The sequence below is a fragment of the Limanda limanda genome, chromosome 11, assembly GCF_963576545.1.
Source record: "Limanda limanda chromosome 11, fLimLim1.1, whole genome shotgun sequence".
NCBI classification, from domain to species: Eukaryota; Metazoa; Chordata; class Actinopteri; order Pleuronectiformes; family Pleuronectidae; genus Limanda; species Limanda limanda.
The window spans coordinates 6817034-6831305 of NC_083646.1; the positions used below are offsets into that span (position 1 = coordinate 6817034).

General features: G+C 43.4%; 1 protein-coding gene across 2 annotated transcripts; it reads left to right on the forward strand.

Moving 5' to 3' along the window:
• The first annotated feature begins 925 nt into the window (after nucleotides 1–925).
• si:dkeyp-97a10.2 (uncharacterized) lies at nucleotides 926–7427 on the forward strand. 2 transcript variants are annotated; one of them, XM_061081311.1, is made up of 6 exons: nucleotides 926–1249; nucleotides 1713–1772; nucleotides 3221–3586; nucleotides 5383–5622; nucleotides 6713–6809; nucleotides 7073–7427. In XM_061081311.1, exons 2-6 carry the CDS (start codon nucleotides 1721–1723, stop codon nucleotides 7131–7133), a joined length of 816 nt encoding a protein of 271 aa, XP_060937294.1. In that variant the 5' UTR covers nucleotides 926–1249; nucleotides 1713–1720; the 3' UTR covers nucleotides 7134–7427. The 2 variants fall into 2 exon arrangements, with proteins under 2 accessions (XP_060937294.1, XP_060937295.1); XM_061081312.1 differs by having other exon boundaries at nucleotides 1716–1772.
• The last annotated feature ends 6845 nt before the right edge of the window (nucleotides 7428–14272 follow it).

Consider the following 14272-nt stretch of genomic DNA (forward strand, 5'->3'; position numbering starts at 1 on the left):
CCCCAGGATGCATTTCCTGAAGTGACAATCTGCAGAGCTGAGCCCAAACATAAGTGATGTCGTTATGTTTCCCTGCTCCGGTGGTGTAAGAGAGTCTGTATCGGACAAAACAATTTGATCTCCAGGTCTCTTTAATCACTTTCCCCGAGCTTTCGATCAGATTACAGCACATTGTTTGACGGAAGGGGTTTTTACTCCATGTTTCTGCCAATAGCTGATGATTAAACTCTAATATATATATGTGGTTGGTATGAATGTGACCTTTTATTTCAGTAGGACTTCAATCCATCAGCAGCCAGTTCACTGTTAATGAGGCAGACGTAGAATTGTGAGGGTCTTCGCTCCAGCTCTCCCAGGGGGAATGAGAAAAAGAATCAATGGCATTCCTCTTCACATGCTCAGAGGGGGGAGGGGGGTCTCCCTGAGTTGCATATGAGAGGAGAGAATTATTGAAAAATATAAGAATAGAGTAATTCATGTACGGCCTCTTCTTTATATTCCGAAAAACCAAAGACAATGTATTGTGTCTGGGGGGCAAATAGTGTTTGTGCCGGATAAGACGCCTGCAGCACAAAGCCGGTTTCATACAACTCAGTTCCAACATTGTCACTGGTTTCCCTTCAAAAGAAAACCATTGCATTTTTATCTCTGTTTACAAGAGCAGTGTGAAAAAAATAAATCCCCCATCCCCCCCTCGAATGTGGGAGCATGTGTTAGGTGGTCTCAGGTCACGGAGAGGAGGGAGGGAGGGATAGAGGGAGAGAGGGGGTTGATATTTACACTGGAAAGTTCGCCGAGCAGAGAGAGGAACGTCTACTGTACAGGAAGCAGAGGGGGGAGTCAGGGGGAGTCAGGGGGGGGAGGACACTGCTTCAAAATAAGGTGACGCCTATTAGACTCACTGACCAGACCTGACAAGGGCAGGAGGAGGGAAGAGAGAGAAAGGCCAAAGGAGGTGAAGTGCAGGAAGAAGGAAAACGCTTTTAGCCCCTTTTCCTCCCGGTTGATTGTGTTTACAGATCTGGAGCAGCTGCCTTCACCTCGGTTGCTCCTCCCAATGCAATGGCAAATGCTTTGGAGCTATAGTTTTATTTCGGGGGCCATAAAAGAAATCTAGTCACTGAGTGAACTGCACCTTAACCTCAGAGAGACAGACAGAGAGAGAGAGAGAAAAGGAGAGAGAGAGAGAGAGGGAACACAGACCTGAGCAGCTCTGTTATTGTTGGTCTCGCCTTTTGGAAGAAAGAAGGTAGGTGAATCCCACTCGAGGGGGATTTCAGTGTGGATAACTTCAGGGTAAACAGCCAGGTGAATTCCAGGTTGCAGTGAATGAATGCAGGTTGTGTACTTCCTGCACAGCTCATCAGTGTTTCCTCTCTCCGCGTGTGTGTTTTCTCACTTTGCTTGAAGGGCTTCAGTTTTTTTTTTTTCTTGTTTTGGCAGCAGAACCGTCCTCATTTTGTTCCAACTTCTCTTCCTCCCATGCCGGTATCTTTGGCTGCTTCCATTTGCATTTCATTTTTTTTAATAACAGGACGTGCAGCTTTGATTTATGTTTTTTATTCTTTTCATTTTTATTCCACTTCTTCTTTGGAGGGGGTGGTTATCTTCCTCGCCGCGGTGGCACCCCTGCTGCATGAGGACAAAAGGAAGTGTTGTGCTGTTGCTGAGGTCATGGACAAATTCCACCCTGTGTTCTGTCTCTACATCAGCAGGTGCTATGGATCTGCGGCGTTTCCCGTGCTGGAGAGTTGTCCTGCTGCTTCTCCTGAGTAAGGCTGTTTGTTCCTCTGCACCATCCTAATAATTAAATAGGAACTGAAAACGCTCTCCAAACAAGCTGTGAATACTGAAGAAGGTTTTGCTAGTGTGTAATCTTCCCTCTAAAGCCCACAGTACTCTTTTTGTTCATGAAATTTTAAGTTTGCCGAAGGATAATAGAGGAGTGCAGCCGTCAGTGAGACAAATGAGGGAGATGTCTTCTTAAGTTTCAGCCTTTTGGTGGAAAACGTCCTTCTTTGTGTCAGTGTCCTTCCACTGCAGCTCAACAAGGAAACACTGTCCACACTGGACTAACACTGCAGGGGCTTTTATTCTGAAACTTCTGGAAGATTCTGATCGATTTGTTTAACTTCGTTTGCCAAAAGGTCAGAAAAATAAATCCCATATGAGCTCAGAGGCAGACAAACCCAACCTTCATCATCGTGGTTATAACAAACGAGTCACTAACAAAACAAGCATAGATGTGATCAGTTGTTCACATTTTATTTTTGGTTATATATGATTTATATTTTGGGATATCATTTTTTTTAATGTTTATTTGTCATCATTTGGCTTCGGCAGAAAGTCGGTCACAAAGGATATGGGCGGGGTTAATACTGTTCACGTTTATGTCTCTGCTCGTCACTTAATGAATTATTATCTTGTCTTCTTCAAGCAGGATGTTCATTTTGTATATTACAGCCCCATTGGGAGTCAAATAGATGACTTGGGGCGTGGTTACCGTGAGATTGACAGCTAGTAGCGTCCAATGGGTGCAGAGGGTTGTAGGTTGTCAAGCTTTCAGTCAGGCTCCACCCCCTTGCTTCTCCAAATATGGTAATTTCTGGTTTCAAAAATCCAAGATGGCGCCGGACAACCATTGGTTGACACTTGGCCAGTAAGGGATCTTTTAAAATAGTGTGTTTAAACAGCAGCGATGATCACATCTAACAAAACCAGCATGTAAATATGAGGTCATGCTTTATTGACAACACAAAAATGTTTCAGCCTGAAAAGAACGATTGCCAAACTTGTTTTTGGTTGATGTCCACACTGTCCACGTCTCCTTCATGCTTTGCCGATCAGGTTAAGACACTTGATGAATCCTCCTTGGAGCGAATGAACGCAGGCTTCACTGCAGCTCTGACTGTGATTTGGGGATATTGACTTGGTTTGATGGATATCACATTATGCATGGCGGTCGTGCTCTATAAATCATGGCTTGACACTGTCTGACAGAAAGCAGCCTTAGATATTCATAAAGCACACGAGGACAGAGATGAATTATTATGCTGCTGTTTGTTTTATTAGCTTCCAGCTCTGCCCAAATAATGCAAAAACCTCCAGGAGCCCAAAGGTCAGAGCTGATGAATATGAAAGACTTATGGTCATGAAGAGAAAAACATGCACCGGACGCTGATGAGCATGAAATAACAAACCGTCCACTCTCTGTCCTCAGTGCCATGCGGGCGCCGGTGTGTGTCGGTGCACATCCTCAACGAGGAGCCGCTGCACGTCATCCCCGGCTCCGGCCTGGTTCTCAAAGCCAGCATCCAGCCGGGGCCCCTGGAAAAGGTCTCCTTGGTAACCTGGGAACGGGAGGCCGAAACCGGAGCTGCTCCCACCACAGAGACGCTGGCCACATGCCCTGGCGTCAGCTCCAAGTGCTCTGACACCAGGCCAAATGTCCGTGTGGACGTGGAGCAGCAGGGGACGACACTCCAGATTAATGGATACAGCAGAGCGGACAGCGGCGTGTACGCGGTGACGGTGACGGATCACAGGGGGGCCAAGACCACCGCTCACTGCATCGTCAGGGAATATGGTAACAGTGCGATGCATGGGAAGGGATTCTCACAGGAGGCTTAAGATGATGTTTTAGTTTCTTGTGTGTTTCTCTGTTCTCTAAAGGTCTGCAGGGTTAAAAAGCTCAAATTCATAATGCCCCTGAAGCTGTAACTCTGGCTGGCACTTCGAAAACACTGGAAAGGGGTTGACCAATCACAACAGAGCAGGTTCAGCTGGCCAATCAGAGCAGACTGGGCTTCAGTCAAGGGTTTCAGACAGAGGCTGAAAAGAGGAGCTGCAGCAAAGGACAGCTGGAGGAAAGCAATGAGTTTTTTCTCAATATTAGAGCTTGTACACTTTTTCAAACCCATATTAAAATTTTAAACCTGAATATGTCTCCGTTGGATATTACATGTAGCCAACAGTCATTTTTACAAGCATGGTTCATTACAACAGAACTCACTTTTACTTCCTGTCCCTGCTCATTTGAAGAATTTAGATTTTTCCATGTTGAGGATTAGTTTCTTTTCTCTGATGATTTCAAAATTTCCTTTGGACCAAACTAATCTCCCCTCAAAGTTAATTTAATACTTTGGAGCTTTTATGACATCGTCTGTTTTAAAGGGGAGATTCTCTTCCCTCTTTCAAACAGCTCAGGTTTAAATTGAGATTCATGCTAAAGTCAGCGGGCCGGCTTTGAATCGACGGGTTTTCACAGTGATTTCACAGAAACTACTGAACTTTCCCAGAGGAATGGAAATGAAATCATCTGCATTCCTCTCCCGGAGCCTCGGACTTTTCCCACTTGTAATGGAATTGGAGATGTTCACATTTACATTTTCTTCAAGTTCTGTAAGGACCTTTTTATTCTTGTTCTTGTTCACTTCACATCCGAGGTTTTAACTGGCATTTTGACCTTGCAAATGGAAATCCTTCCAAATCCCTTTGGGTTTTTATATTTTTCAAGCAGTTTCTCAGACAAAATAAAGCACTTGAAAAACAGCAACATGGGCACCGTCTAATCAGGGTTGTTGTTTTTTTCTTATTTTCAGACATTAAATCTATGAAAAACACTTGATTAATTGCCAATATAAGAAATAATCATTTTTGTAGAGAATTCTCTCCTCCAGGATCTGATCTGGTAGAGACGACGTCTGAAGGTTATAGGTCCGGGGATGAGAAAAAGGTTTATGAATGTAAATACTGTTTTTCTGCCACGTTAATATACATATTTAGTCTTTTAAACACGTTTTACATCTCAGAGTAATGATATGAAAAGATATTTCAAATACTCATCAGCTGACCTGGAGTTGAATTAACAATTATCAATGGTATTATGAATGTGCTTTAATTTCACACCAGCGGGCCTCGTTTCTCTCCGCTGGCAGATGTCTCATTTCAATAATGAAACACTTGAAATTAAATTTGCCTTCAGGACTTGCTTTGTGGGTTTCTCTCTCCGACTCCGTGCTCGGAGATTATTTCGCCCCTTCTGGTTTTTCCCCGTCAAAGCGTCTTTGCTCTCGTTCTGTCGGCACAAACGGTTTAAATTCATCAGCTCCACTCTTCTCCACATCTGCTCTCTCAGCTTCCAGGGCTTTCTATCATCCCGATCCCCGACATTATTGCCTCACTCTCCGCTCTCATTACGCTCTCTGAAACGGAGCCAGTTTCTCCTGACAGCTTTAAATGTCTCTCATGATTCGTTGGTGTCGGCTGGTGCCCAGAGCCAAACACCTCACGCGTTCCATTGCTTCTGTCCAACCGTAGATTAATACCTCCATACCTCTCACCTGTTTCCGTATTCATCCTTTTCTACTTGTCTTTTTCCAGAGCCTGTGCACCACGTCTCCGTCAGCGTCAACGTGACTCACTCCTCGCTGGTGTGCGGCGAGGCCTGGGGGACGGACCCGCACTTCAGCTGGCTCCACGAGAGAGTCGCCATCAGCACGACAGTCGGAAAAGTCTCGGGAGACGGGTCGATGTTGTCGGTGACCATGACCCCCATCTGTGGCCACTTCACCTGTATGGTTAGCAACAAGATGGGCTACAGTTCGGCCACCTACACTGCAGGTAGGTTGCTAAAAATACCCTGTACATAAAGATTGACAACAACCATAAAAAGTGAAGCCAGTGCCTCAATCGCCCCCTGGTGGCTGACTGCAGTATCTGTCAAAAATTTCGCTAAGTTACTGGATGGGACTTGGTCCAAACAAAACAGTTGAAGTACATATACTAATCACGCTAATGTCTGTCCACGTGTTATAAGTAGTCATACGATGCTTTAAAAACAAAATTAATCGTCATAATTAACGAATGACTCGCCATCGGGCTAGCGAGTGTATCAGCACTGTTCAGACTGTGGCTGCAAAGATGACAATGTTCGTATCTGAGATATTTTAGCTTAATTTGTGATGAGTGTGAGTAAGTGGAGACCTGTCGTCCATCTTTATGTTCCGTGAATTATATCATTTGTCCGTCCCTCTTTATAGAAGTAGAATTATTGTTCTTTTATATGATCTGTACAGTTTGCAGAGCATAAAGATATAAAAAGTCATATTAACATTAGAAAAAAAAGATTGTTGTAAACTTAAAGAAGTCAGCTATAGTCAACACACATAGCAAAATTGATTTGGCCCAGATTTGGCCCTCATCAGGTTCATTTCCAGTGAGAAGCTCTGATAACCGACTGTATCTGTCTGCCTGTCTCCAGTCAGTAGAGTCGAGGCCAAGCTGGTGAATTAGCGGAGAGTTCTGCAGCCGCACTGAGGCAGACATTTCCCTCAGGAGATGACTGAACATTGTCCTCACGTTCACCAGGTGGCAGACGCACAACTCCAAATGAATGATAATGTTGCCCCGTGTCTGATCCGTGTCCTGATTGCGTTCTGCTCTGAGTCTCGTATCAGTGGTGGGGTTTTCAGTGATAAAGGATTTTCCTCAGTGCGATCAATAAATCACGACCGCCACACTGCCGCCGCTGCTGCTGCTAAAGAGGCGAGGCTAATGCAATTCCTATCTGCCAAGAAGCGTGATGATCCAAAGACAGTCGGGTTGTTTCAGGATGCCTCCTGTTAGCTCCAGTGTGTTCAGTGGCAGACTCGTTGCAGTGGACCTCTCAGGCCTTTTGCATACACCTCATCATCTTCTTTCCACTCGACAGCACCGTGCGAGACGGAAGGCAGAGGGATGACGGCGGCTGTCGTGTGTCTCTCTCTCCTGCTGCTGATCGGAGCAGCGCTGGCACTTCTGCTGTGGCGGTACAGTAACGCACAGACACAAATCTCTTTTCAGGCTACGCTCTGATCATAAAGCCAAACACTGAGGGGAAATAAGAGTCTCGTAGCAGCTGCATTTAAAAAAAAAAACAAGTGAGTGTGCATAATGGAAACTAGATGCTGCACAGCCAGAGTCCTCCCACGTGATCTGTGTGACACACAGGCCGCTGACAACACAACGAGCACGCTCACTAAAAGGTTTGTCGCCGCTGTGTGATCTGAGATTTCTCTCGGTTTATTCTCAGGAGACGGCGGCACAACGGCAGAGGAGACGGCCTGCACGAGCGTTTGGAAGAAACCATTTGAGAGAGGAAAAAAGACCCACAGCCTAATTTCCTGTCCTGGGAGCGGTATGACCTCACACTGCGGTGGAACAATGTGAAGAGTGAGCTGCTCGCTGGGAGATAAAGATACTAAATAAATATCTCAAACTTGACATTCAGCTCAACGTGCCAGCAGCGTCGCTCCACTTCCTCCTGCTGGGCTGTATCTGACACTGTATTCTAATAGTGAAAGCACTGATCATTTTTGTATCGTCTATCCTTTGTATTTAAAATGTACTGTACTGCCTTCATAATAAAACCTCTTTTCAATATGTGAGCGAAGCTTAAAACAATGATTCACTGGAATATATATGAGAGTAATAAAACTTGTTTCCACGATTGCCCAATACATATTTCCAGAATTTCAATAACAGCCATGTGAAGTTCAGGTGGCCTGAAGGAAACTAGCTGCAGACCATGACACCATCTCTGACATTGGACCAGCCATTAGAATGATGTGCAGTGAACGAATTCTTCAGAAGTCTGTCAAATAAATTGGTTATTGAGTCACATTATGCCACAGCGAGATGTTTTCTAGTGTAGATGTGACTTCAGAGTGGTTACAGAAAAAATATGTCATTAAAAAAGGCCGTAGTAAATATGTGTTAATGTTTTGGAATCAAATTTTGAATAGATCAAGGACAGATAAAGACAAGAATTGTCCCCATTAGGCGGCCAGAGAATGAGAAAACAAAACAAAATATATATGTTTCAGTGCACAAGAAAACACCAGAAATAATGAGCTAATACTAATAAAATGCAGCTTCCAGTAGAATCTCTGATTTACTGTATCTTTACATTGCTAATCGTTCTGTCACTGATTTTGCCGATGCTTGAATTCGGCTTTTATACGTACACTTGACCGATCGTTCATCTTACTGAGAAACTTATCAACAAAATAAACACTTGGTGTGATAGGAACTGATCATTTTTACAAAACATTTATTTGACGTGTACTTTGCCCTTTTAGCTTGGCCCATTTCCCATCAACTAACATGGAGGAGGCTGGGGTTACCACCTTTACCACAGCCGGCCACCTGAGGGCAAATCATATCCTTTGGCTTCACTATTCAGGAGCCATCTTCTCATCCATTAAACTTTTATTTTTAGGGTTAATGCATCTCCCAGGATTTTTTATTTAACGTAGATAGTTTTTTTCCCTCTTCGTTAAAGTGTTGTGTGTCCATCCAGATGTTCTGGTGAAGATCACGGTGAGACATGAACTAATTTACCCTCAGCAGCTCCGCGGGGCCAAGTCTGATCACGTGGGAGGAAACGGAACCTGAGGTCAAGTGGAGGACAAGTCATATCAGGTGCTGGAGGAAAAGACATTGAACATCTGCTGTGAAAGTTCGGGCGTGCCCCTGGGAGATTTAGCCAAAGATCCATTTCTTCCTTTTCGCTTTCTATGCCAATATTTTTTCGAAAAGTATTAAAAGAAAAGTTGCTTTAGTCACAGCTACAAAAGTCCTCGATATTACCAGCCCTTAATACGGATACAAGAATGGCAGGTACGGCTTAGAGCTCCCAGAGGCTGCACTCTGAGATGGAAAAGACAATGATGAAATATTATGAAAATGGAATGAAAACTGGTGTGAGAGTAGAATACTGATCACTCACTGAAGCCACATTTGGGCTGCGAGTTGCTGTGTGGCTGCCCTCTAAATGCACCCGTCCTATATGAAACCAATATGTCAAAAACGCAGGAAGTATACAAAGCTCATGCGTCACTGGGTTCCGATTATCCCTCTCGAGAGCACTTTTGACAGTGGGAATGTAAAGCGAGGGCAGGACATTCCTCAAACTGCTTTCTTCCCAAGATTTCTGCCCAAGAAAAATCCCCCTTGTGTCACAGAGCCATTACCAGAGGTCTCAGTGTGTGGCTGGTGTACCCGGTGCTCCCTGGCATTCATGCACCTCCCGTCAGACGGCGGAGGAGATGGAGGAGCAGCCGAGGAGAATCCATCAAGTGGAGCTCAGCCCGCTCCTCTGAAGCTGGTCCTGTATAGTAAATAAGTCCCGCAGCTCCTATTAAAGAGACCTAGAGGACATTTATCCTGAAAAATATACAGCAAGCGATAGTTTTACTGTCAAAAAGACCAAAACAAATAACGAACAAGGGCCAATTCGTTGTTTATTAACCCAAAGCATCATGTAGCTTAACCTTTTAGGAAGTATAGCTGAAGCTGATCTCTACAGACTTCTATTATCTAAACTCACAACAATGCAGACTTTTGACTTTTTAACTTTACAGAAATTCTATAAACACAAAAAAATGACAGATATACGAAGAATAAAATAGTCTAGTGGAAAGACAAAGTGAGAGAACACACGTCTCCTCTAAATGATAACGTGATGTCAGTATTAGATAAAAGAAACAAGCGTCATGGACCCTTAATTATTATAATTTTTTCTTGCAAAATCATCGAAATGATCTGTAAATAATTAAATTCATTACAGCTGCATTGACGTCAGTGAATAATGACTGAGGAGGACAAATTGTTAAAAAGCTCCATCATCATTCACTCAGCCCATAAACAGAGGAGACTGTCTGCTGATCCCTGACAGCTCAATATTATCTTATCACCATCACACACACACACGCACTCACACACACACACACAAGCACACTCTCTTGTTTTTTGCTGTGCATTGTACTCTCACCCTCTCTCTCTCTCTCTGGAGTAAAGAGCAGTGCACTGATCCGTGGCTCGTGCATGAGAACCACCAGCAGCCGGTCTTCCCTCAGCTGACCCCAGATTCTTCAGCGTCTCCCCTTCATGCATTCCAGACATGTTGCTCTTATCAAGGCACCGTTTCCTCGGCAGAACTATACGTATTCATGATCACACAGATAGAGAGAGAGGGCAGAGCAGGGCGAACAAAAGGAGGAGAGCGGGTGGTCTGGTGATTAGAGGAAAAAACATGTCCAGATATTTATAGTCACAGACGGAGTTGCGTGACATTTGAGGGTGAGAGTGGCAAGTAAATGCTCTTGATTTTTTGATATTAACGAAAGAAGCATGGCGGTCATTAACAGCCGTGAGGTCACCAGGACGTGGTGTGTTTAGATAAAGATAATGACTGTGGTTTCCAAGAACGTGACTTGGCTTCAGACTGGGTCCTCATTATATATCAGAACACAATATACATCTGGGGCGGGTCGAGATAAACAGGCAGATACAGGACTTGTCTTTTTCCACTTTCCATCCCAGTGCCAGGGAGTGATAGCCTTGGCCGTGTGCCCGTCTACTTTTCTGTGAACTTCATTCGGAAAAAGTTGGAAAAGGTCATACCACTCTATTGTATGGATGGTAAATATAAAAATCTATAGAGCCAGGAGACCGTTAGAAAGTTTTTACCTTTTCAGTTTCGCAATTATTCACAAACTGGGAGTCAATAGTAGGATTTAGGGATTTCTGAACCTCTGGACAGGGTCAGGCTCTTTCCTCTTGTTTCAATGCAGTGCTATTTATTTTTCACTACAAGTTTCACATTACATACATGGAAAGTCTTCACTTACATGAACCAATGTGAAATTGTATTTAAAGTCCTTGATCACACGAAAAAGTTCAAATACAGAACTGACTTTTGGATTTATGGTTCAGTTTAGTTGCTGACACTGAACTATATATCCAGACTTAATAAAATATAACTAAACATGTTCGAAAGTTGCAGCACAAAAAAAGTATCACCTGCACAATTCAACACAATGTGGCAAAAATGGGTGAAGAAGCAACATTGTTGTAGCCATCAATTTACTGGATATTCTAAAAATGTCAAACTGGTTCATGAGGGATTGTCATTTTTACTCAAATAAACTTTGAGGTCTGTGATGATTCTGTGTGTTTCCAGGTGATTTGTCAGAGCAGATAGCGTCGAGTCAACTCGTTTCCCCAAGTATCACCATCTCTCTCTGACAGAAGCAGCGGGCAAATGAAATGAAAACGTCACATTTAAAAAGATACAAACTGAAATATAGACGTCCAGCGATGCACCCAAAAACTTTTGTATTGAAATCTCCATCGATATGACTCATACGTCCTTTTTTAAAATCTTTATTAGACTTTTTTATTTACAGCCCTGCCCTTGTCTCAACGTCAGTAAGATGCCCTCTGTGACCTCTCCTCCAAAAACATGGACTCAACATCCTCCCTGTTCTTATTGTGTGTGAATCCTGTCTTCTTAGTGAACTGCTCCCACCCCTGGCCGAGCAGGGGAACTGCCGGAGAAGTCAACTCCAGGGCGATGAAGGGTAGAAGAGAAAAAACTAAAACAGGATAAAGACAAGCCACACATTGTGAAATTTAAAATCCTCATTTCAATGTGCACAATAATGGCTCTGGATCACAGGGAGGGTGAGCTTTGAAGGGTTGTTTTTTATGCCGGGTCTGAACGAGGGAATGTTTACTTATCTCCTGGGATGAAACAAATTAAAGTTAGAGACACTCGTTTCTCTGAGGGACTTCAAGGTTCTGCTGTTTTAATTAACGCGTGTGTGTGTGTGTGTGTGTGTGTGTGTGTGTGTGTGTGTGTGTGTCTGTGTGTGTCTGTGAGAGAGAGACTTGTATTCTCTGTGATCTTGTGATTTGTTCTAAAAATACCTCGTGCCAACAATTTCTCAGATGTGATTTGTCTGTGAAGCCACAATCTGTCGCCTGTTTTTTTTCCCTCAACCTGGGAATCAGGTGACGTGTTTGCTGCCGATTGAGTCCACGCTGACATTTAACACTTATTCAACACAACTATCATTTCACACAAAACACAAACATAACATTTTGTGTGTGATGCTGGGTTTTCCTCCTCCAGGAGGGTTGTTTGTTGCTGTTTGTGTGTGTGACTGTCTACAGGATTACACAAAAATGACTGGACTGATTTTCATGAAACCTGGTGGAGGTGTCGGCGAAGGAAGAACCCAGTGAATTTTCTCTCACTTTGTTGAAAGCTGCTTTCAGACAGGCACTGGGATCTTCCGGAGGGTGAGAGCACAAATGTCCCAGTGAGATGCTATGGACATTTTCCAGGAACCTTTCCTGGAAATGTCCAAGTGAGTCCATGTGAGGATACAGATGGTACATTTGCAAGTGAGGGGGACATGTTAATTTTACCAATAAACTGGAAGAATACAAATATCTCTGGATGAAAACCTGGTGCAATACATACGTAGAAGATGCAGAAGAAGAAGTCAACTTGGTAAGCCAATAAGATTTGAGACTGGCCACTGTAAACAAAGACAAACACAAATTTCCACATCTCCTGCCACGTTCTTCATAAACTTTTCCAGACATGTCCGAACATCTATGGTCCGAACAGCAGCTTTAACGTTGCCAGATATGTTGGGACTGGTGATATTTTCACAGATCTTTCAGGGAATAACTCATGAAATACCAAATCAGACATATTTAGGGAACTGATTTCTATGAGCGTGTGAAATTATAGTTTTTACAGCTTCCTTCAAGTCTAAAGATTCTCTATCGTTAAGTCTTTCAGCAGCAAGTGTATCACCGTAAGCTACTTGATGTTGTTCACTTCTTCTCTAAAAGCCTCCAGAACCCTGCAACACTTAACTGACAACACGACGAAACAAGAACCACAAACAGACACACACTCTGGAGTTCCCCCACCCACACGCTTCCTCTTATAGCAGCAGGTCAGGGGGTTTCACACGCAGCTAACGGGAGAAACCTGCAGAGACGAGGCTGAGAGGCAGAAGGGGAGAAACAATCAAAAGAGTGCAAGCGAGCAAAGGAACGCCAATAAAACCACGTGTGTATCGCTCTGCAGCTCTGTTTGTGCGTTCACTTACTTTGTAAACTCATTTATTAAACCGGTGATTAAGATCTGGATTGAAGCCGACACATACCGTTGGTCGGTGTTTGTTTTCATTAGAGCCGGTTATGTAGCCGCTTGGCTAATTATGATGAAGCGTTCGGAAGCTTGAATTTGCCGTCACAAGAGTTGACTTTGGAAATTTGTGCAACGCGGTGAGGGAAAGAATCTCAGTCGAACGTGACAGATCCTCTCCGACACGACCTGAGAGAATGTTAAAAGAGAAACTCGTCAAATAGTTCAACAGAGTGAAGACTTGTTGAGTCATCAGAATGAAAAACAGGATGATTTTTGTCTCAAAACAACAACAACAACAACACTCGACCGGGATTTTTACTTTCCTCATATTTTTAGGGCCCGAGCACTGATCAAAGGTCAGGTGAGGCCCTATTGAATCTGTAATTATTATTATTATTCAGGCAAATGAATTGGCTTTTTTGAGGGTTTTACCATGCTCAAATGGTGCAGAAAGTTAGAAAGTGGTGAAAATTTACGTATTCTGAAGGAATTTTCAATGGGCGTCGCAAAATGGCTCAACGGTGCCCCTCGAGACCCCCCGAGACCCCTGGAACGTGTTCAAATTGACCGGTCTTCACAAAAATCAATATACAGGTGTATCATGACCAGACAATAGAGGTCTTTAGGTGCAATTGGAAAAACACAACAGGAAGCCTGCTATTTTGCATTTAGTGGCCATTTTGTCAAACCTCAAAGTTTGATTACACGCCATTAAAACACAATGTTCTGTAACGCGGACATACATGGACCATGAATCCTTTGATGCTGAGCCGCAAACAAACAACTCCACTCCTGCAGTGTCAGTCTTCCTAAAACAAAGGAAACTTTATGTCTTGCAAAGGTCACGTCTCTTTCTCGCTCAGAATTGGGACATTTCCTCAAACTGTGTAAACATTGAGGTACAACACGCTAAAAGAGTCCACTGTGCATTGTCCTATCACCACCAAACTTCTGTCTCATGATCAGAGTCCAAGCCTGAACAGCTCAATGTGTCAATATTTCCTCAGTTATTTTTTTTTTTTTTTCAGGCAAAAAGCATGCAACGCTTCAAAATGCATGTGCTCGGTCCCACCCAGTGCTGCTTTGCAGCCCTAGAAATTTTAGTTTTAATTTAGTTTTGTGTTTACTGTATATGTTGCATATATACAAATGTATGTATTTGTTTCTGATGTTGCTGACTGTCTTTGAAACATTGTCATGCTGTGTCTGTGTGGCAAGTGCTGCCTTGAAGCTGTTATGTTGTAGTTTATCTAATTATTACCTTTGAAGCTGAAA

Coding starts and splice junctions, on each gene's coding strand:
- si:dkeyp-97a10.2 (XM_061081311.1), top strand. CDS start 1,721: ATGGATCTGCGGCGTTTCCCGTGCTGGAGAGTTGTCCTGCTGCTTCTC. Junction 3,587..5,382: donor CTGCATCGTCAGGGAATATG/GTAACAGTGCGA, acceptor GTCTTTTTCCAG/AGCCTGTGCACCACGTCTCC. Junction 6,810..7,072: donor CTGGCACTTCTGCTGTGGCG/GTACAGTAACGC, acceptor GTTTATTCTCAG/GAGACGGCGGCACAACGGCA.